The sequence below is a fragment of the Akebia trifoliata genome, chromosome 11 (assembly GCF_017979445.1).
Source record: "Akebia trifoliata isolate Shusen 1 chromosome 11, ASM1797944v1, whole genome shotgun sequence".
NCBI lineage: Eukaryota > Viridiplantae > Streptophyta > Magnoliopsida > Ranunculales > Lardizabalaceae > Akebia > Akebia trifoliata.
In genome coordinates this window covers 31216690-31239784 of record NC_141385.1, presented here as the reverse complement: position 1 = coordinate 31239784, position 23095 = coordinate 31216690, and the positions used below count along the sequence as shown (strand labels likewise).

General features: G+C 33.9%; 1 protein-coding gene across 2 annotated transcripts; it reads right to left on the bottom strand.

Annotated features, from left to right (window-relative positions):
- Positions 1-242: 242 nt before the first annotated feature.
- Positions 243-18597, bottom strand: LOC147391272 (derlin-1.1-like). Of its 2 annotated transcripts, none has more exons than XM_086459828.1 (7): positions 18478-18597; positions 17551-17689; positions 14014-14087; positions 11794-11887; positions 9338-9466; positions 1011-1171; positions 243-488 (listed from the first exon to the last, which is right to left on the bottom strand). In XM_086459828.1, the coding sequence occupies exons 1-7, from the start codon at positions 18492-18494 to the stop codon at positions 374-376; spliced, it is 729 nt and encodes a 242-aa protein (XP_086315954.1). In that variant the 5' UTR covers positions 18495-18597; the 3' UTR covers positions 243-373. The 2 variants fall into 2 exon arrangements, with proteins under 2 accessions (XP_086315954.1, XP_086315955.1); XM_086459829.1 differs by having other exon boundaries at positions 18457-18517.
- Between the last annotated feature and the right edge of the window lie 4498 nt (positions 18598-23095).

Genomic DNA, 23095 nt, shown 5'->3' with positions numbered 1-23095 from the left:
ATCACTTATTAACTCATTACATGCCCAACTATTGTTAATGATGATAATGGTATGAAAAACACACTACATCAATTGCACATCAATTGTAAAATACCCAAACAGTTATGTATTTTGCTGAAATTGTTGAACTAGTTTTTCTTATAATTTATTATGAAAATGTTCGTGTAACCTGAATTTGTGATTATTTTCTTAGAAAATGATTTGGATGCACAGTTTGATTAATTTATCTTTATTCCCTTAAGTTGAATGTAGGTTCACAGAAAGGATAAATATAAGTAAAGAGCAAACGTGTATATATATATATATAACTATTTTGATAAATAAAATTATAAAATCGGGAAGTTTTCGTAAAACACCCATTAAAATAAACCACCTAACGACCACCGAGTCGGTAACCTCTTCCACGGAAGGCAACCCCAGCAGCAGGATTGGCCGGCACTGGACTGTTTATTTGAGTTCCTTCACCCCAAAATGCAACTACCTTGTGACTGCAACACCCATTAAGGAAACAACACAACCTCTAATAAACGCATCAAATGTGTACAAACATTTTTCAAAATAGTGAAAATTTAACTACTTTGCAGCTTGATTTTATGTCTCAAGACTTTAAATCACAGTTTTAAAACTCATTCGACTCAACTTGACCCCTAAATTTGGTGGAAAGTTCCCGAGTCAAGTTAAAAATCATCAATCACTCTTCCGAGTCAACTTGTGAGTTGTCAGTTTTCGACTTTTAAAAGTACAATGGAATGGGCTTGGACGAGATAACCAAGCCGAATTAGTTTTCAGGCTGTTTTGCAGAAAAGAAATTGTTCTCTAATGGGGTGGGGTTGAACCGGGCTTGATCTCTGTTTTTAAGCCCATTAATAGTGGCTTAAATAGATATCTAGGACATGATTGCTTGAATGTGATTTTAGTTTAAAATCAATTTTTTTGGTATAATGAGAAACAAAATTAAGGTTTGCATGGTTTCAAGAAAGCCAATAAGTAAATAATAATAGTAAGGATACACCCAGAGAGGAGTCTTGAGTATGTTTCTTCCTCCAGCTAGAGGATAAAGCACTGTTAAGAAGTAATAAAGATGTCCCGCCACCATTCCAAGAATATCGAGTTTCAATGAATTTCCAAGTATCAAATCAAGTCCAAGCATCGCCCAAGGAAGATAAAATCCCTACAAATTAACCCCACATTAGATGAATGTAAATAAATGAGAATTATATAATTTAACATATTGTTGTTATTGTTATCATCATCGTCATTAAAGTCTTATCCTAAAAATTTGGGACTAGATGAACGATGACACTTGCTCTTCTATTCAATTTTAGATGAAGAGATATAGAAGATTTGGTGAATCTTATAGGTTTGTTGTTTGTTTTAGACCCAACATTATTAATTGATGGCATGGATCTTACTCCTCTCCTACTTTTAGAATCTTCAATTTGAATATTTATGCTAAGGTGTGGGTGCTTTTTTGCTTGCTACACCCACTATACTTGTGGGTGCATGCAGTAAAAAATTGTCTGCTAGTTTCACCAGTGTTTTAAAAATCAGAGCGGACCAGGTTAGATTAGACCCGCTAGTTTCTACAAGTTGAGTCAATTGAAAAAACCCAATTTTATAAAAATTAATTGATCCACCTGGTTCAACTGGTTCAAGCGGTTGGACCGGTGGCCCAAATGGTTTGTGAAAGGACTGATTCAATTTTTGGATGATTTTTAACATACTCCTCTACAATTTGGTGATTATTTGAGTTGCCCTTTGTGCTTTGAAATTCATGACACACCCCTTTACCTAAGGTCCACTCTTGTAAACTAATGGAAAACAGTCTAACTTAATAAGATTTTAATTGTTGACCGACATGGATTGCCTCATTAGAGAAATAGTATTACAATAATCTAAATTTCATGACCAAACCAAATCGAAACACATAAACTAAAAGGTAAAAATATATTTATATTTTGCTTGATCCATGCAACTCTTAAAGTTCATTTCAAAACCAATATTGAAAAAGTATCTCTTAAATTTCAAATTCAATTCCAATGGTAAGAACTTATCTTTGTTAAATTCTTAAAATATCTACATTCCTATAAATAAATAAAATCTTATAATTTATCCCTGCAGCATTGGAGCAGGTTTTTAAAGTTAAGTAACTAGATTTTGGGAAGGAACCCTAAAACTTAATTAATATCTCATTTGGGTCCAACCAAGCTGACCTACCGGTCTGACCAATTTGGACCGATCCAGTCAGTCATATGGGTCAATGACTAGTCTGATTTTTAAAACATTGAGTTTCACCCACCGATTTATTTTAATACAAACAATAACCTACAAAACCTTTCAATAATTCTCTGTAAATACATACTGAATATTTTTAAAAAGATTCGGTAATAACATACAAATGCTTTTCACATGGGTTCTCGTGTAAGGAATTGTTCAGTATGTAACTATTGATCTAAGAATGGCAAATTCGATAGAAACATACTGAAAAAATTCACTATCATATGATAGGTACATACTGAACAACTCTTTACATGGGAATCCCATGTGAAAAAATGCAATCGGTATGTACCTACCAACATAGTGGTGATGAGTTCGGTCCTAACTTACCGTATACACTAACAATTTAAAAATAAAAAAAATTTGATGCAAACAATAAAGATAAAATCAATTTTTAACATGGTTCATTTGCAAAACGATTAAAAACAATTCCAAGAACAAAAGATGATAAAAATAAATGATAAAAACCTCACCTCCATATATCAAAATACTTAATTATACTAAATAATTGTATAAAAAAAATAGATTTTAATGAATAATGTCCCCAAAAATGTATCTGTCGAATAACTCTTATTTTATTAGTTTTATAGATCTTTTGTCATTTTTAGTCTTCTCACTTATTAAATTATGTAATCACCTTAAAACCTAATAAGGACTTAGTAATTAATTACTTTTTTCTATTCTCTTATTTTCAACTTGGTATCAAAGCCTACCTTCATCTCCTCTCCTTCCTCCTTACTACAACCTTATCGCACAATCCCTTTCTTAAATCCACCTCACAACCTATCGGTCTAGTTTAAACCATCACCCCTACATGGGTTGTTTTACTTCATCCCTAATCGCAACATGCGTTAGGGTTGTTAAACCTCATTGAAGTTTTACGACAATAGTAGGGTTGCTGTTCTTAGGCCAACCGATGGCTCTAGAAGCTTGCGGCAGTAGGTTCTAGGTCATTTGCCACATAAACTCGTAGCAAGGATGCTGTTTTGGAACCTACGACTACAATAGGTGCATTTTTCAGAATCCACGACCACAGCAGGGCTACTGTTTGCATCGTTGGTAACCCACGACCACAGTAGGACTGTTGTTTGGTACCTACGATTATAGCAGGTGCATCGTTTGAAGGCTGTGATCAGCACAGAAGCTGTTTGAAGGGCTACGATTAGCATAGGTGTGGTATTGAGAGGCTGCGATCACAGCAGGAGCACTGGTTGAAGGCTACAACCAACAAAAGTGCACTGTTTAAAGGCTGCAACTACCACAGGTATGTTATTTAGAGGTTGTGATCCTAACACAAGCTGGTTGGAAGGCTGCGATCAGCACATAGGCTATTTGGATCAGCACAGAGGTTGTTTGGAACCTATACTTATAGTATAGTGGTTATTGCAATCCCAGCACAGAAGCTGTTTGGAGGGCTGCTACCAGCACAGGGGTTGTTTGGAGCCTATAATCACAGTAAGGGTGTTGGCTGAAGGTTATGGCAATTATTTGGGGGTTGCATGCGATCTTTTTTCTCCTTGAGAGCCGTCCCCTCGTCCTCTTTGAACTCTCTTCAAACCAAAGTACATAGACTCTTTAATGGCCTCTGAGACGTCCTCTTCCTCGATCATCGATAATAGTGATGGCTCGAGTGGTCTTCCTTTTCACTCAACCAACTTTCCCAAAATTCAAATTACCATCGTGAAATTAGATGGTCCTAATTATCTTCTTTGGACACGATCGGTTAAACTATTCATTACTGGAAAAAGAAAGATCGATTACTTCACAAGAACAGACAAACAACCTGCACAGACTGACACTTCTTACTCCCACTGATTTGCTAATGATTTTATGATCCGTTATAGGCTGGTTACATCTATACAACCACACATTGCGACTGGGTTTATGTTCTCCTTGATAGCAAAACAAATATGAGACTTTGTGAAAAACATTTACTCGCAACATCAACACAACGTCCAGATCTTTAACTTAGAACGTAAGATTTTTCGTCTTTCGTAAGGTGACTCTTTAGTTACCACCAATATATCACAACTACGTGTTCGATGAAAGAGTTGACCTTCTATTCCTCGTCCTACGCCTAGAAGGACCTTCTTGAAGAGACATTATATGCATCTATTCTAGATAGGAATTGAATTTGTTTAGGTTCTAGTCGGTCTATGAGATGAGTTTGAGTATGCGAGAGTTCATTTATTGGGTACGGATCATTTTCCATTCCTATAGATTATGTATTCTTATGTCTTGGCTGATGAAAGTCATTATGCAACTGTCCTACCTCATTCTTCAGGAAACTACTCTGCTATGCTTGCTCGCTTACCTTCTCTACAGCCTCCTAGTGGGTCTTTGTCCTACCCATCAGCGACATAAGTATGATCATTGTGGAAAGTTGGATCACGTGAAGGTTCATTTTTATGCACTTTATGGTCTTCCTAATCAACAACATCAATACTCTCAATGATTTTCGACTCATGTAGTTTCTCAGTCGACTATTGATTCAGCACTTCCTTCAGCTACTACATTTTCTTCAAATTTGGTATCTTTATCCTAGGTTGAGCTTGACAAGTTCAAGAAAATTTTCAATCAGATGGAAACTTCATCTCAGTTAGTCGCTACTTTTACTCACTCAGGTATCTTTGCATCTACACACAGTGTTTTCACCATTTCTTAATCATGGATCATTGATTTTAGTACCTCCGATAACATGATCGGTATGTCATTCCTATTCAAAACCTATAGTGTTTGTTCTGGTCATCGCAAAGTTTGCCTAGCTGATGGTTCTTTGTCTTATGTAGCTGGTCAAGGTTATTTTCCTATTACATCTTTTTTATTTTTAACTAATACACTACATATTCCTCAATTTACTATTAATCTTATATATGTTAATAGTTTTACCAAAAATTTGAATCGTAGTGTAATTTTTTATCCCTCTCATTATGTCTTTCAAGATCTGGGGTCGAAGAGGACGATTGGCACTAGACGTAAAGTGAATGGCCTATATCTTTTGGACATACCCGGTTTACCTATCACCCATTCTACTTCCCAGTTTAGTAGTAGTAGTCAATCTAATAAGGCTCTTGTAATGCGTTGGCATTTACGATTAAACCATATTTCTTTTGGATATTTGAAACATATGTTCTTTGTTTTATTTAATAATAACAATTTGCTTGATTTTTTTTTTTGTAAAATTTGCCAATTAACTAAACATGTGCGTTCTTCTTATCCTATTAGTATGAATACTACTGCACATGTTATGTTTGACCTAATCCATTTTGATGTGTGGGGTCTTCCCCTGTCACATTAACTCTTAATTTACGCTATTTTGTCTTGTTCATCGATGACCACAATTTTACCACTTGGGTCTATCTTCTGAAACATAAGAATAAAGCTTATGAGATCTTTAAGCAATTTTTTAATATGAGTCATGTCCAGTTTGGTCGTGCCATCAAAGACCTTTCGTTCTGATCATGGTATTGAGTACACTTACAGTGAGGTTTTAAAAATTTGTTTAGAGTCTGACATTAAACATTAAATGTCTAATGTTAAGACCCCTCAGTAGAATGGTCAATCAAAACGAAAAAATCATCATATTCTAGAGTTAGCCCATGCCCTCTCTATTGGCATGAACGTGCCCTAATCCTATTGAGCTGATGTAGTTCTTACTGTTGTTTACCTTATTAATTGGATCCCTTCCCGGGTGCTTCAGTTTGTTACGCCCATCTTTCAGTTCTATCCAGATCGTCCCTTATTTCCACTTCCTCGACGTATATTTGGGTGTGTCTATTTTGTTCAAATTCTTAATCAAACTCATATTAAACTTGACCCTAAGGCCGTAAAATGTATCTTTTTGGGTTATTCCTCTACTTAGAAAGAATATCGTTGTTACCATTCTCTTTCTCAATGACGTTTCATTTCTTGTAATATTTCATTTTTTGAGCATACCCCATACTACAATGGGCCGTTGGCATTCAATCTGAGCGGTTTCTTCTAGATTCCCCTAATGATCCCTCTATTTTTTTATTTCTTCTCCTCATGCATTTTCCTCATTTTCCATCTTCTATCAATTCATCACTTCCTCTACTATAGATTTTCTCTCGGCGTCTACACGATACTAACATCACTCTCATGCTAGACCAGTTTACCTCATCACCTCTAGCTCTGTTTCCTTCTGTCCCCTGTGATGATCGTCTTATTACCGCTCATAAGGTTAAGCACATTTATACTTATCCTATTTTTAATTATAAATCTGATTCTGCCCTCTCACCTTCCTATAGAATTTTTCTTGTTTTTATTTCTGTTGTTTCTCTTCCTACTACTATTTTAGATATTATTACCCATCTTGAGCGACGATCAACTATGATTGATGAATTGAATACTTTTGAAAAGACTTAGACTTTAGAACGTGTTCCTTCTCCACCTAGAAGGAAAGATGTGGGATGTCGTTGAGTTTTCACCCTTAAGTATAATCTTGATGGTTCTATTGCTCGTTATAAGGCCCGTTTGGTTGCCAAGGTTATGCTCAAACTTATGGGATTGATTATCATGAGACATTTGCTCCGGTTGTCAAGATGACCACCATTCACGTTCTCTTTTCTGTTGTCATTATCAGAGGGTGGTCTCTTTTTTAATTAGATGTCAAAAATGCATTTCTCAATAGTGATCTTCAAAAAGAAGTCTATATGATCCAACCTCCTAGGTTTCTCACATCTGCTTCTCCTGAACATGTCTATCGTCTTCGCCATTCTTTTTATGAACTGAAGCAGTCTCCTCGCGCATGGTCTGAACGTTTTACTAAGGCCATGCATCAGTTTGATTTTCATCAGAGTTTTACTGGTCACACCCTTTTCTAACGTCACTACCAGGGTAAAATTATCGCTCTAATTGTTTATGTGAATGATATTGTTCTTACTGGAGATGATGATACTAGTATTGCCGAGGTAAAAACTTATTTAGGATGTTAATTTGAGATTAAGGACCTTAGGTATCTTCGTTATTTTTTGGGTATTGAGGTTGCGCGGTCCCATTCCGGTATATTTATTTTTCAACGTAAGTATGTTCTTGATTTACTTAGTAACTCGGGTCAACTTGGTTCTCATCCCACTGATACTCTTATTGAGCAAAATCACAGGTTGACTGATTCTAAGGGGGAATGTTTGGAGGATATTGACCAGTATCAGCGTCTTATGAGAAAATTGATCTATTTGTCTATGATTCGCCCTAACATTACCTATGCTGTTAGTGTTGTAAGTTAGTTTATGCACTTATCCCGAACATCTCATCTTATTATTGTTTATCGTATTCTTAGATACCTTAAAGGATGTCATGGTCGAGATATTTTGTTCAGTAATCATGGTCATCTTCGCATTAACGCATTGACAAATGCAGATTATGATGGTTCAGTTACTGATAGACGGTCCACTTCTGAGTATTGTACTAAGGTTGGTGGCAACTTAGTAACTTGGCGCAATAAGAAGTGGGATGTGATTTCTTGGTCTAGTGCTGAGTCAGAGTACCGAGTTATGGCACTTGGAGTGTGTGAGTTGTTGTGGCTCAAGACCTTACTAGCTGATTTGTATCTTCTAGTGATAGCCCATTTTTCACTATATTGTGATAATAAGCCAACTATTAACATAGCGGCAAATCCGGTTCAGCATGATAGAACGAAGCATATTGAAGTTGATGACATTTCCTTAAAGAAAAAATTATTTCTAGGCAGATTTGTACTCCTTTTGTTCTTACATCTCAGCAACTTGTTAATATTTTTACTAAAGGTATTAGCAAAGCCGCCTTTGAAGGTGTCTTATCCAAGTTGGCCGTTGCTGACATCCACGCACCGACTTGAAGGGGAGCGTTGAATAACTCTTATTTTATTAGTTTTACAGATCTTTTGTCATTTTTAGTCTTTTCACTTAGTAAATCATGTAATCACCTTAAAGCCTAATTAGGGCTTAGTAATTAATTACTTTTTTCTATTATCTTATTTTTCAACTGTATCAAAACATGATCGTTTGATGAATCTCTGAAAAAAAATCGGTTGATTATGTGGATTCGACTAAACTTTGATAAGATTTTTTGATATGGATGTTTTGATAGAGTTTGATATACTTCGAATTAGTAGGAGGGAAAAGTTGCATTTGTTTAGTGAGTGTTAGGTGGGTGTATGTAGTAAAACATAATTAAATCCAAAAAGGTATTTACGTACTTACACATTATTGACATTTAACGTTCAAATGAGTGTGGTGAGTAAAAAAGTGGGTGTAAATAGCATGCCCCTTCTTCTAAATAAGGCTAAATTAACCTTCATTGAACCTGCCTAAACCAACTTAGTAAACTTTCTCTTAGTTTATCGTATATTGGAGCTACTCCTACTCTAATTTTACTTTCTTAGCTTTGTAACTTATCATTCTCAACATGCTTAATTTATTAACATGATACTTTATGGAGGGATAAATTCTCTGACCTCTAGACTGACAACACGTGTTTGTGGAAGATGAGAGGTTTAACAGGATATGGAATTTCGACCTTTAGAGTGATAATGCTCGAGACATAACCGAGGGAAGGGACTCCGATGTAGGTCGAGAAAACAAAGTGCCATGAATAGAAATATTCATAACCCCTCGATTCTTGGGATGTGAGTGCTACAGTCTTAGAAAGACTCTAAATAAAAAGTCTCACACGATTCCAATCAAAATAGAAGGAGATAAAAAAAGGAAAAACGTGTAGAGGAAGGGTGATTTCCCTATAAATAAAAGAGGAGCCCCACACTAAAGGTACGCAATTCCTACTCAGAAAAATCCTAGAATTATTTTATTTTTCTAATTTTGGCATCCAAGGCTTTGTGGGACAGGGAACATGAAAGATCTTGAGGAATTGCAGATCATGCAGTCGAAAAGTTGGAAATCTCGAGGTGATCACAAAAATAACCTCGACAGTACTTTATGGGCATCTTAACCTTCTGTTCCATAAAGTATAGTTGATCTTATTATTATCTTATAAAATTTTACTTTTTTAATTTAATTGATTGATATAGGTATAATTAATTATGCAAACATGGTAAAATACATACCTTCAATGAGACAAGACCGTAGATGCTGATTCGTGCATTTGGAAACTCACGACTCCAAACGTAGACGAGCATGAACACCAAAGAAACCCCCATAAAGCGAGACCATAACATTGGAACTGCAGCAATTACCTACACAGAAGACCAGTCTGTGTCAAATACACTTGAGAGGAACAAATCAAACATCATATGTCCTAATGCAACCCCCTACATTAGAACCAATATAGGGAAAAGTACCAAAATTTGCCCAGCAATGTTTTTAAAATATTTATCACAAGAGCCATATTCCAATTTTGTCATCTATTTATTTTTCTCAAATTGTGATTTTATTTTTTACCCTTCATTTTAACGTCCAATTAAAAAGACATTTTTTAGCTCTTTGTAAAATGTGTGTGACCTTCCAAGACGTTTGAGTCTTTACTAATAAGAATTTTTTTTTTTTTTTTTTTTTGTTGAGAGAGAGAAACAGATTGAGCGATGGATTTCTTAGGTAGAGAGGGTGCTATTCTTTTAAATGTTTCTGTCTGTAATTTCTCTCATTTGTTGCTTCTTTTTGTTTCTAAAGAATGGAATGAGATCCCCTAAAAGCCCCAGCTTACCAAAATAATTTTGCTCATAGAAAAATCAATCTGGGATTTCACAAAATCTCATGTCAACCAATCACATGGATCTGCATGTATGAAGGGCACCCCCAATTTATAAAACTACCCTCATTAGCCTTTGTGGGATTTATCCTCTAGGGTTCTGCAAAATCCCTGTGAGCAAAAAATCTCTCCCCCTTACCAACCAGATAAAAAGGTATATTCAAATCGTCTATACAAAACATAGCTATTTTGGCAAAAATAAGTAAATAACCAAAATGACCATATGGCTCTTTTTGTCTAACTATTTCAAAAGAATCGGGATAATCTGACTACCCCACATGGCAAACTCAATCGACTACATTGACGTGACAAGTTTGAAAATCGTAGATCTGTGCACCTCGGGATACACAGCTGCACTTCCCCATAAAAAAGTGTATCTCAAGTGAACCGTGTATCCCAAGGAGTGCAAATCTACGGTTCCGAACTTGTCACGTCAGGTAGTCGATTGAATATGCCACGTGGGGTACAAATTATCACAACTCATTTCAAAAGCATGTGCCATTAATTTTGGAAACACAGCCATTTTGGTAAAGAACCCAATCTTCTATGTGAATGATTCATTTTGGTGAGTTTGATTGCCCACTGTGTAACCTTTCTTTCTTGGTGATACTTTTTTTTTCTTGGAAATCCAAAATAACACTATGATTGAGATAATAGAAGATGTGAAGTAATGTAATGCGATGTAATAGTGTAGAATGTGAAGTAATGCAATGCAATGTTAGATAAACTGATGATAATGATCCAGTGAATCTCATACATCACATTACATTACTTCATATATGCTATTGTCTATGTTACACAATAAAGTCGATAGTTATGATCAGGGGTGGAGCCAGGATTTTCTTGTAGTGGGGACAAACTATAATTAATAGTAAGGTTGAAGTTGAATGGTTTTGGGGAAAAATTCAAAGGTTTTTTTTTTTTTTTTTGCATTAGAGGTTGAAGAAAAAGGTATTTAAGTCATTTTAAAGTAGTCTATTAGAGAAGGCCAAAGTCAAGGAGAGATACTAAGGGAGGGAGGGAGTGAGAGACTAGGTGCAAATGGGGCATGTCTTTAGTTGAAAAAAACTGAGTATCTCAAATTAAAACACAAATACAAGGGCAAAAAAATTGAGTGGGGACAATTTCCCCCATTGGCTCCTTACTAGCTCCGCCCCTGGTTATGATCATCTGATCTGGTCGTCGTTATGTCCCTGGCATATTATCAAATGGATATTGTAGCAATTAAGTTTGTACCTCGTATCATAATCATATTGGCAGAATGGACTATATATTTACCAAGAGTATTGATTCTACGGATCCAACTCATCCGTGCATAATTATTTGGTAACATTTTCCTTATAGATAATTTTGTCTTTTATATGGATTATAAATTTATACTCATCTTGTTTTAAGGGAGATTGTTTTAGAAAGTGAGATTGAGATATTGTAATCTTGTTTTTCACATAGTCAGCTAGGGTCGGAGCCAGGATTTCTTGTAGTGGGGGCAAACTATGATTAGTTGTATAGTTGAAGAACATGAATGGAGGGAGGTGAGGTTATGGGGCCAAAAATTGGAGGGAGAGGTGAGGGAGTGGAGACAAATGGGGCATGTAATTAGTTGAAAATATAGCGGTGTCTCAAAGTTCTGTGGGGGCAATTGCCCCACTAGCTCCGCCCCTGTAGTCACTGTGGACATGGGCGACTTGTAGATTTATGTGAGCCTCGTGTTTCTTGATTGCATTCTTATTTGTTTCAAAATAAATATGCATTGTTAGATCAAACGATACAATTACAGTGCAAAGACTTAAAGAAAAGTGATTTGTTTGGATTTACCAGGAGTGATAAAGCTCCGAAGATCATCATCCAGAGGAAGTCTGCTGTCCTCTTATCGAAGGGTCCCTTTTCCAATAAAACACCATATCTTGCACTGTGTATTAAGGATCAGATATCAAATGCAAGCTTCAAGTTTGTACTTCAAAACAGGAGAACTTATATATATATGAGCAATCTTAATTAAAAGAAAGGAAAAAAAAAAAAAACTAATTGGAAAGATGTATGGAAGGACATCAAAGTGTATCACTTGACTTTATTAGACTAGACCTTAGTGATCAGATCATGGAATAAGTGCAAGTAAGCAGTGGCGGAGCTAGTAAGGAGCTGGTGGGGGCAATTGCCCTTACAGAACTTTGAGACACCCTTATATTTTCAACTAATTGCATGTCCCGTTTATCCCCACTCCCTTAGCTCTCTCCTCATTTGCCCCCACATTCTCACCTCCCTTTAATTTTTGCCCCCCCTCCCCCTCAATTTTTTGTTGACGGCATTGTTGGGCCTTCTCAAATACTGATTGGAAATGACCTAAATATCATTTTCTTCAACTTCTAACCAAAAACCTTTGAATTTCTCTCTAAAATCATTCGTCTTCAACTATGCAATTAACCATAGTTTGGCCCCACTACAAGAAAATCCTAGCTCTACCCTCTATAAGTAAGAGAGTGGGAACAAGACCAAGGGAGCTCTAAGTTGAAAAATATCTCCAAAGCGTCATGTATTGAGTTGTGTAATAAGCACAAGTATCAATTTTATTGGTGTATTCTTCATTACTTAATCTATCACTACTTACTCTCTTTTGCAAAAGACGTCTCCTTTACAATTTACAATCAGTAATTTTTAAGAAAATAAACACACTTAATGTAGTAAGTTCTTTATTCAAAAAATACAATGATGACTCCATTATGGTACATAGCTCTTATATTTTCAATCACTTTATATCTATAATTTGGTTGTGTTTTTCGTACTATTTTTATAGCTTGACTTCTAATTAGTTACGAAAAAACCATCCTTGATGAATATTATTTTTAGTAATTAAATAATAAACAAATGTTTTAATGATTGAAGCTTCTTTTACATAGATGGATTCGAATAAATTGTAACTACTACAGTATTATTTTAAATTTTATAATCATTAAACCTGTGTTGTTTCTATACTAAGGAATATTTCAGTACGATATTTGTTTTTAACAATATAAATGACTGATAACTATTTAATAAAAAAGATATTTTATATGATAGATGAATTGAAATATTTTATGAAGAACTCGAGCATTTTGAGAGCCGGGATTGAAGAAGGATTCGCTCCCAAAGCAAGGTTTGAGAGAGGAAGTGAATCCTCAAACATAAGGGATGATGCCCACCATGTTCTATTATTTTTATTAGAGATTGTGTATAACATTGGTGTTGTTTAGGACATTTTTTTGGTTACCTTCAAATTTGGGTTTTGTCACCATGGAGAATTCTATTGCTATCGATTATTGCGGTTGAGTTATGAATGTGAAACCCTAGATAAAATCATGAAAGGCAATAAAATTAAAACAAAGAGCACAGATAGATAAGCAAGACTTAATATGGTTAGTTAGTGGTAACATTCATGGATGAGATGGGAGCGATTCACTATCTTCGAGAAAGAAGTTATATTTTGGGATTTCTCAAATATCTCTTAGCCCTCCAAATCATGAAACTCTAGTTTTCATTAATTCCCAAGATCTCAGGGGGCATAAGCAACCTCTACAACTTTTGGTTTTGTCAAAATACATTGGAAAGTATTTATTATTTTATTTTTTAGTGCCAAAAAAGTTAAAAACTAAATTTTAAGGACACTCCTAAAACATTCCCCAACTGATGAGTAAAATGTAGTGAGGAGGAAAAATTGAACACGAAGCTAGTAAGGAGCTGGTGTATATTTTCAACTAATTACATGTCGCATTTGTCCCCACTCCCTCCCCTCTCTCCCCATTTGCCCCCACAACCTCACCTCCCTCCAATTTTTGCACCCCCTTCAATTTTTGTTGATGACCCTTCTCATATATTAATTAGAAATGACCTCAATATCATTTTCTTTAATTTCTAATAAAAAAAAACCTTTGAATTTCTCCTTAAAATCATTCATTTTCAAGTTCTTCAACTATATAACTAGTCATAATTTGCCCCCAATACAAGAAAATCCTGGTTTCGCCACTGAACATGAGTCAGTTAGGCTTGGGCAGGTTATCTTACATGATTAAAAGACGAATCGCGAAGGGCAATGAGAATGGCCCAAGAAAGAAGAAGTTTGTGAGAAGCCTCCATACCTGCATCAACAAAATATTTGGAAAGAAATTGTGTTCATGTCTACATTTAGTTCGAAATCCTTCTTCAAGAATTTAGACAGAATTACAAAAAACAGCTATAACTTTTCAAAAATGATAGAATTGATCATCAAGAAAATTACAAAAATAAAATAAAATAATTATTTTGCATAAAAATAGGTATAACGGTACATTTACTGCTTTTTCTTTTTTATTTATTTTAAAGAGACAAAATCCAACACTCATCTTAATAAAGGTACAAGCTTTGATTTGGGTTCCATTTGTCTTTTATTATATAAAATCTAACGTTGAGTACTTGATTGTAGTAGTTTTTTGGGCGAAAGTTCACAATCATCCAATTTAGTTTTAAATAAACAACTCACAATTTTACCCATTTTCGAACAAAAAAAAAAATTTTGTTATTTACATTGGGTTTCGATAAATCTACCAAAACATACACTAAAAATCAAATAATTTCTAAAACGGAAGACTATTGAACTTAATTCTAAAAATGGTAACTTATCATTTTCGGAATTATATTTTTTACCAAAAAGGTAAAAATAAAATATAAATGGTAAATTGATAATTTTTTATACCGAAAGTACCTTTTTTTTTTCTTTTTTTTAAATGCTCTTTGTCAATGGGGTCCTTTTGACGTTGTACAAAAAAAAAATTTGATCTCACCCAAAAAGGATCTTAGTCACCGTAAGTATTTTTTTTTAAGAAAATATTATTTATTAATGGGATCCTTTTGGCATCTCATATCAAGATGATCTTCTTGACATTGAGTAATTTAAAAAAAAAAAAGAAAAATTATATATTTGTCAATGAGATCCTCTTGACAATGTACAAAAATAAATTTTAATCTCATGTCAAAAGGTATTTTTGATATAAAAAAAATTACCAATTTAGTGTCATATTTTTTATATCACTTCGGTAAAAAATAACAATTTCAAAAAGTTAAATTGCCATTTTCTGAAATAAGATCAATATTGCTCCTTTTTGAGAATTAATCCAATTGGTGCTCCGTTATGGTAAATTTCTCTTGAGTTTCTCCCCTTGCGCTCCCTTAGTATCAATGCACTCCATAAAGAAAATTAAAATTGAGTTTCTCCTTCTTCGATTCTACAGAGAGAGAGAGAGAGAGAGAGAGAGGAATTACAATGTATTTCATCATGAACAACCAACTCTATGTCTCACACTCTCACCTGATCACCATGTAAGAAACAAATGGGTTCAATGTGATTTGGTTAAATCTTTGTTTCTCTCAAAATACCCTCTCTGCTTTAATTTTATAATCTTTTATGCGACTCTTCCTCATCTAATTACCATTTCTTTCCCTAAATTTATTTCTCTCTTTCTCGAATCTAACTTTTCCTTTTTTCTTTCCTTGGTTTAATATCCAACACATTCTGGGCAAAAATTCAACTTCTTATCTCCCAAAATCCTTTTTTTTCTTTTTTCTCTAAAATAGAAAATCCCTTACCAAAAATCCGATTCTTCCTATTTGTGAGAGAGAAACCTAATACCCTATTCCATCTTTTTTTTTCTTAGGAAAAATTATTAAAAGAGGGTTAAATATTTTAATATTTAAAAGAAAATTTATTTTTATAAAATTTATTAAAAACGAATTAAGTTGTTAGACAGTCAAACATTTTAGTAACTCTCTAGACTGTCCAATGTTTTAAATAGAGGTTAAATTCTTGGGGTGTTAAAAAAAATTATTAAAACACTAAATAGTCCAACATTTTAAGCATTTGGATGTCATTTTTGGTAAAATAATGTATTTTAACACATTAAAATGTTGGATTGTCTATCGAATTAATTCGTTTTTGGTAATTTTTGAAAAAATATATTTTTTTATGTAAATATTTAATCTTTTTTAGTAATTTTTCCATGTTGTTATTGTTTGTTTCTAAAAGAGAGAGACATCTTCGACAAAAAAAAACATAGAGAAACGTTATGCATAGAGGTGTGCAATAAGGAGGGGTAGAATATAATTTTTTTTATAAGAAAGAGAGTTTCTATTGGCACCCCAACTTTTACTTATCACACTCCAAATCACTTAATTATTTCTCACACCCCAATTAATGATTAAATACACTCTTCAAACATAATCAAGGTCTGGTATAGATTATAATCTCAACATTAGAAAATATTATAATACTCGTTCAAACGATTTCAGTATAAAAAAAAAAAAAAAATTTTGATCAATAAACCTATTTTTAATGAATTCAATAACTCAGTGTTAACAGGATTTGAACCCAGGACTCAAGTATCATCACTCAAATACTTTACCAACTAAGTTTGCTAGTACATACTTGTTTAAAAGTACAATTAGGCTCATATAAATCTTAAGCCCAAAACTAGAAATCAAGCAAGAAATAAAAATACACAAGAGAGCTTTTATTGGCATCCCAACTTTTACTTACTTTCAACCATTCAATTATGGATGAATCTCCAAATCGTGTATCGAATATGTCAAAATTTCAATTTCAATAAATTGTTCATTTTAATTCCCATAACATGCACATGGTCCACTGATCACTTTTTACGCATCTATGAATTCGTAAGTTCATTACTTTTAATATCTACAAATTCATAAGTTCGTCACTTTTGAATTTATGAGTTCATAGATATGTAAAAGTGAATAGTGTACCTCATGCATGTTTTAAATAAAATAAATGGTGTACGAAACCGTAATTAGAACAAAAGTTGTGCATGTTTTTGTAACTATCTCTTCAGTTATTATCTTTATTTTTAATTGGCTTGTAATACGTAAAAGTTGGGGTGCCAATAGCAGCTCTCAATTTTTATTTTTTTTTAGAAATTTCGAGTATATTTCTTCAGAGTTGGGGTGCCACAGTGTCGTGTTGGTGTGCCTGTCCCTTTTTTGTTTTTTTTGTTTGTCACACACCTGATCCTATAGTTTTGACGTAGTCCATACTTCATACCCGTTTCAGTGAAAACAGCCTAAAAAATTATATACCATTTGAAGTTGATAAGTAAAATTGAGATAATACAATAATAATAATAAGAGTAAGTCTAGCATTACTAACTTAATAAGATTTCAAATCTTACTAAGAGTCGTTAAGCTCACCTTGTGGCATCTAAAAACATGATCCTATACCACAGGGATGTAGATGACAAAATTTTATATATTGGGAATAAAAAAAATCCTTTAAAAAAAAGTTATTTTGAATCATTAAATTTTAATTTTAAATTTGAGAGTTTTGTAGTCATCAATTTTCAAAGCCTTGGATCAAGTCTCAAAAAAAATAAAAAATAAAATTGGGATTGGGATTGGAGTTTTTCCATGAATCTAGAGGGTTAGGGTGTTGGATTACCAATTTGTACTTAATCCATTTGAGCTCAATGATCATTAGCAAGATTTCAAATAATGTTAATTGAGTAAGAAAAGTGTTTCTCTAGCAATAACGATAACAGTGAAGGAGTGAGCGAGTACCTGAAAACTTTTAAAGATGAAGGCGAAGTCTAACGATAAAGTTTGCCATGGATTGCAAAGTCCAAGATATTGAGCTGAGGTGGTCATCAGGCAGATCACCCCATAAGCTTTGATCACTGGTGGCAGAGATCGATAGTATCTGAAATCATACTACTCATCAAGTTTTGATTTGACAATTATTTTAATAAAGAAATCCATCTACTTCAAAAAAAAAACAACAACAACAACAATGGGACATCATAACATAATAATATGTAATCACAAAATCCCAAAAACAGCAACTTATAGAATTCTCAAAATTAAAATAGTAAGCCTTAAAAATTGAAGTCTCCTGATTTTCTAACTGGAAATCTTCACTCGGTCAATACTCAGATGATGTGTCACGGACATGAAAACATGGATTTCTTTCTTAGAGATACACAACTGCACATCCCCATAAAAGATATATGCAATTGTGTATCCAAAGAAAAAAAAAGAACTATGATGTCTTGTCCTTGTCTCGTCAGCCGAGTGAAAACTTTCTAAATCCATCAATACTCGGCTGACAGTGTTATGGAAACAAAATCATAGATCTGTTTCATTAGGATACATAAATACAAATCCCCATAAAAGATGTGCATTTGTGTATCCCAAAAAAATAGATCTTTGGCTCTATGCCCGTAACACACGTCAGTCAAGTATACACCGAGTGAAGGCTTTCATGTTAGAATATGTTACATAACCCAAAAAATTAAGATGGAGAAAAATGAAAAATTACATGAACTATATAAGCTAATAATATGTTAAAAATTAAAGGATCATAATCAAAGATGGAACCAAGGAATTGTTGCATAAAGATATAGAAAGTATGTAACAAGTCATCAAAGTCAGATAACGAAAAGAGAAATTATTATTAGTAAACCATACAGAGATCTAGAGAGAGCTTACTCTCCTGGTGTAGCCATTGGAGACAATGGTGCTGGTGGTGGAGGAGGAATGGAATGGAGATACAGAAATTAATATAAATTAAATAAGTCCATGACTTTTTTGTCCATACTGTGGAATTGGAGAAACCAAAGAAGACTTGGGTCTGTGTTGTGTTGTGGCCCAGGAAACTCCCCATCCTAAACAAGTCAATGAGATATTGAATGGGAAGATTTCTCTTTCTTATGCTCAGATGACCTTTGACAAATACCATGCTTTAGGTCCCCACACTTCACTTAAGGGGTCCTTGAGTATAAATGTTTAAATTAAGGAAAAATTATTTAAAGGACTCTCATAGAAGGATTTTTTTTTAATAATTCTTAAGTTTTCAGCAGTTTCTTGACAGGACATTTAGTAATTTTTTTTCTTTTTAAATGGTCCTTGGACCTCATCTCCCACATATCTCGCAACTGAATGCTCTAATCATTCGAACTCATCGTTTTCATTCAAAAATTAGATTTTTGACATCTCAATAAAATGTAGGAGACTCCATTCCATCAAAAAGTATTTAAGAAAGAAGAAAAAGTCATTTGAAATGGCTTTTTCAAATATTTTGCAGATGTATGTAAAAAAATTAGGATTTTCACTTTTTTTTTTCTTAGTTTTGTATAAAAATCGATTAAGAATAGTTCTTTTGGGTTGAAATAATTTAAACAAGTCGTTATCTCAAGTTTTAGTTGATCTTTCCATATATTTTAGTAAAAATTTTGAACTTGACACTAAATAAAAAAGTGTCGAGTTCAACAATAAAGTTTGTGAACTCGATCGTACGAGAGACCATTTAGAAAGAAAAAGTTTACTAAAAGTCCTGTTAAACTACCGCAAAAAACTTAGAGACTATTTAGAAAGAAACCCTTTTGTGAGGGTCCTTTAAGTAACTTTCCCTTAAATTAATTAGGTTGTCAAAGCCCAAGGTCCGGATTTGATCGAGGTTGGTCTAGACTACTAATCAGACGAATTACTTATAAAAAATAAAAATAAAAAGTCCAAAGAATCCAATCAGACCCTTCGGATAGGTATCATCAATACTGGGATCCAATTCCTGTCCAATAACAATTGAATTGAATGTGGATCAGATCAAATATGATGAAATATTTAAAATATAATTAACTTTATATGCTTAATTAAGTAAAATGATATATACTTTACATACAGGTAATTGGGTTTCATTGACAAAAGGATTGACACAAGATCTTGACTGTAAAAACACAAAATCCAATAGTTGAAAATTATCCTCAAGATAAAAATCATTGGGATAGATATATATAATTGAGATATGTATAAAATCTCAACCGTTGGGTTTAGTGTTTACACAATCAAGGTCTTTTGTCTTCTTGACTCATGTTTCTTGTGTCAACAGAACCTAATCATTTACATATTTTCTCACATTTTATTGGAATGGGATGTAGTTGATCCAAAACCTATCCAATAGGTTATCAAATCAGATCCTTATCCAAACCCAAATCCCCAATCTTCAATGTTACCAATTCGGGTTTTGGGTTTGATCTAATCTGTTGGCATCCCTTGCTAATTTCACTTTTCCTCTCTTTTGTATTTTCTTTAAATAACATTGGGTTTTGTTTTATATATATATGTGGGGGAAATTCTGGAATAGGACACGTGGCATGAGTTTGAGCACGGAAGTATCTCCAAAGCTCGGATTGACGGAAAGTAAGCCCGACAGATTGAACTCCTCGGGTGCAAATAAATGATTGAGCTCGGACCTTAGCCACCGGTAGGTAAAATGGTACGGGTAGTGGCAGCATAGGTCGGTTGTACGGATCTGACATATGCGACAGTGGATTGACAGCATTAACAACTCACGCCATCCCAGAAGCGGCAGGGCAGTAATAGCAACTCCTGCAGCTGACATGTCAGGGAGTGAGCTAAACTGCCCAAGGTCACTTCAAATGATGGCACAGAAACCGAACCAGATAAATGCATATAAAAGAGGGAAGGCTATGGGTAAAAAAGGAGATAATTCTCTTCTTCTCTAAAAAAAATAGATAACTAAATTACACTGATCAATTTGTCTAACTTGATCGTCGGAGTGGGCTGATTTGCAGGTCCGCCCGAGCTGAGAGAGAAGGAAAGTGTAGAGCAATTTCTTGCATCTACAATATATATATATATATATAATTTTAATGTCGAAGTTAAAACAAAAAAAAAAAAAAAAAAAAAAACACTCACAAACATTGCAATTCTTAAGTTTTTCATATGGAAAATGCTGAAGTAACATTGAAATTGACATCGTTTCACACATTGATGATGTGAATATGCGTAAGAATCATAAATTCTTTTCATCGAAGTGAGAAGCTTCTATGATTCTATGCACACTAATGTGTGAAACGGTGTCAATTTCAATATTACTCCAATTCCTATTTATAGAAAAAACCGAAATCAGCTTCTATTCAGAAAGAAAAATGCTTGAGAAACCTGAAATTACACTAAAAGTATGAGAGATTTTTTGCTCACATAAAAATCAATCCTGGGTTTCACAGAATCTCATATAACCAATCACGCGAAACCTAATGAGGGTAGTTCTATAATTTTGAGGATGTCATCAATATGTGTGGATTCGTGTGGAATTTTATAAAATCTCCAATTTGACTATTATGTAAGCAAATGTTTTTATTTAAGAAAGAATAACATTATTCATGTAGAAACCCCATGTGGCTATGAATTTCTTGGTGTCACCTCCAAGGTCATGTTGACGCTTGACTCAATCTGTTACATGTAGGATTTTTTGAGAGGGCAGTGTGTGTGTGTGGCCATGAGAGCAGTCCTATCCAAAGGGTGGGGACATCCATGATATATTTAAAAAAAAAAATTTTAAAAAAAATGTGTGTAGAAAATAATAGTGGCTGATTAGTTGCACACCACTGATTATTAATTGCACATTTCAAAAATAATTAAAATAAAATGTTGCACTCCTCTCTTTTTCTTTTTCTGCTCTTCCTCAACTATGCCCAAAGAAATTATTGCTAGTTCGATAATTTTTCCAAGAAATATTTTTTCGTTTTGGAACCATGTTTACAAAGTTATGCTCTCTTGAAATACATAGGTTCAATTTAAGTTATAAATAAAGATTAAAAAATCAGTGTCTTAGTTAAGTTGGAGTCAAAGAGAACACGAACAAAATTAATCACAAAATACGATCAAAGTAGAGTAAGAGTGTAAGAAAAATACGAAAATACAAGTTAAAATAAAGCTTAAACCCTAAAAAGTTAGGTATTAGAGTGCGGGCAATTTGTTAAAATAGAGGTTATAAAAATAAAGAATTTTTTAGTGTAATGATAAAATGACTCGTGGCATACTCAATCGACTCACTGATGTGGACAAGTTTGAAAACAATAGATCTTTCTGCCTCGGTATACACTCTTTTAAGGCATAAAAAGGTAAATTAAAATAGAGGTTACAAAAATAAAGAATTTTTTAAGGTTGGTGTGCAACTAGTCAGTCTCAATTAATATACAATTTTTGTGGAGACGAGTGTTATACAGTCGGGACAATCATGTTATTTCGAGGCATCCTAACTTGCCTCTTTCAAAAACCAGCATATGTTTTTCAATAAAACAACCCATTTGAACCAGATTTTGACTGGGTCAAAGTATGATCCGATCGGATCATACAAGTTCCATATTGACATGATCAAACTCTTAAAGTCATGATTTATGAAACACTTAATGTGTGTTTTGTAACACTTTTTAGGTCTGAATGGAGGTGGTCCACTTTTAAAATTCAGACTTCACAAGTTTTATTTTGTTTCAAATTTCAAACTTTAGAATCGAAATTCAGAGATTTTGAACTAATGATGGGGCGGGGGGGGACGTTGAAATTTCTAAAGTCAATTTTTAATTTCCAATCTTCAGAAGTGTTACCGTCAAAACTTTCTTCTGGTTCTCGAGCCAAGTTAACTTGGTCAGCAACACCCTTTAGCATTATTTAACACTCACTGCCCGAACATTTAAGAAAAGGAAAATGCTCTGCGTTCAACAATGAGTTGACCTGGCTGTGAGAACCGTGGACTTTCTAATTTGTATCTCGAGGAAATAAATTTATGATTATGCCAGGTAAATTCAGTGTTGAACCCAAAGTAACACGACTCGGAAAAGAAATTATTTTAAGGATGTGCATGATTTCTAAGAAAACATTTTGAAGAAAATTAATTTTTTTTATAAAACAATCTCAAAAAAATGGATTTTCAGAAAAAAAAAAATTTTTGAGTGGGTGGGGTTACACGTACGAAAATATCAAAGTTAGCTGGTTTTAGTTTCTGGATTGGGGATAGACTCGCACTAGTTGCCCTCACATGTTCTCGAAACACACTCCACTTGAAAAAAAAAAAATTTACTCTTGGGGTACCATCTTTTTTTCTTATTGAATCCATTCAAAACTAAATGAGGGGTTCACCTTTTCTCGAAAACTTATTACCGATTGGGGTTCACTTTGAGAAGGTGAGGGCAACAAGTGTAAGTCTTAATGGACACGCGAGGATAGAAACTTACACAAATGCTGGGCAGGATCTCTAAATGATAAAAATCTTTATCAGGATATCATACCATGGTGGTAGGTAACCAGC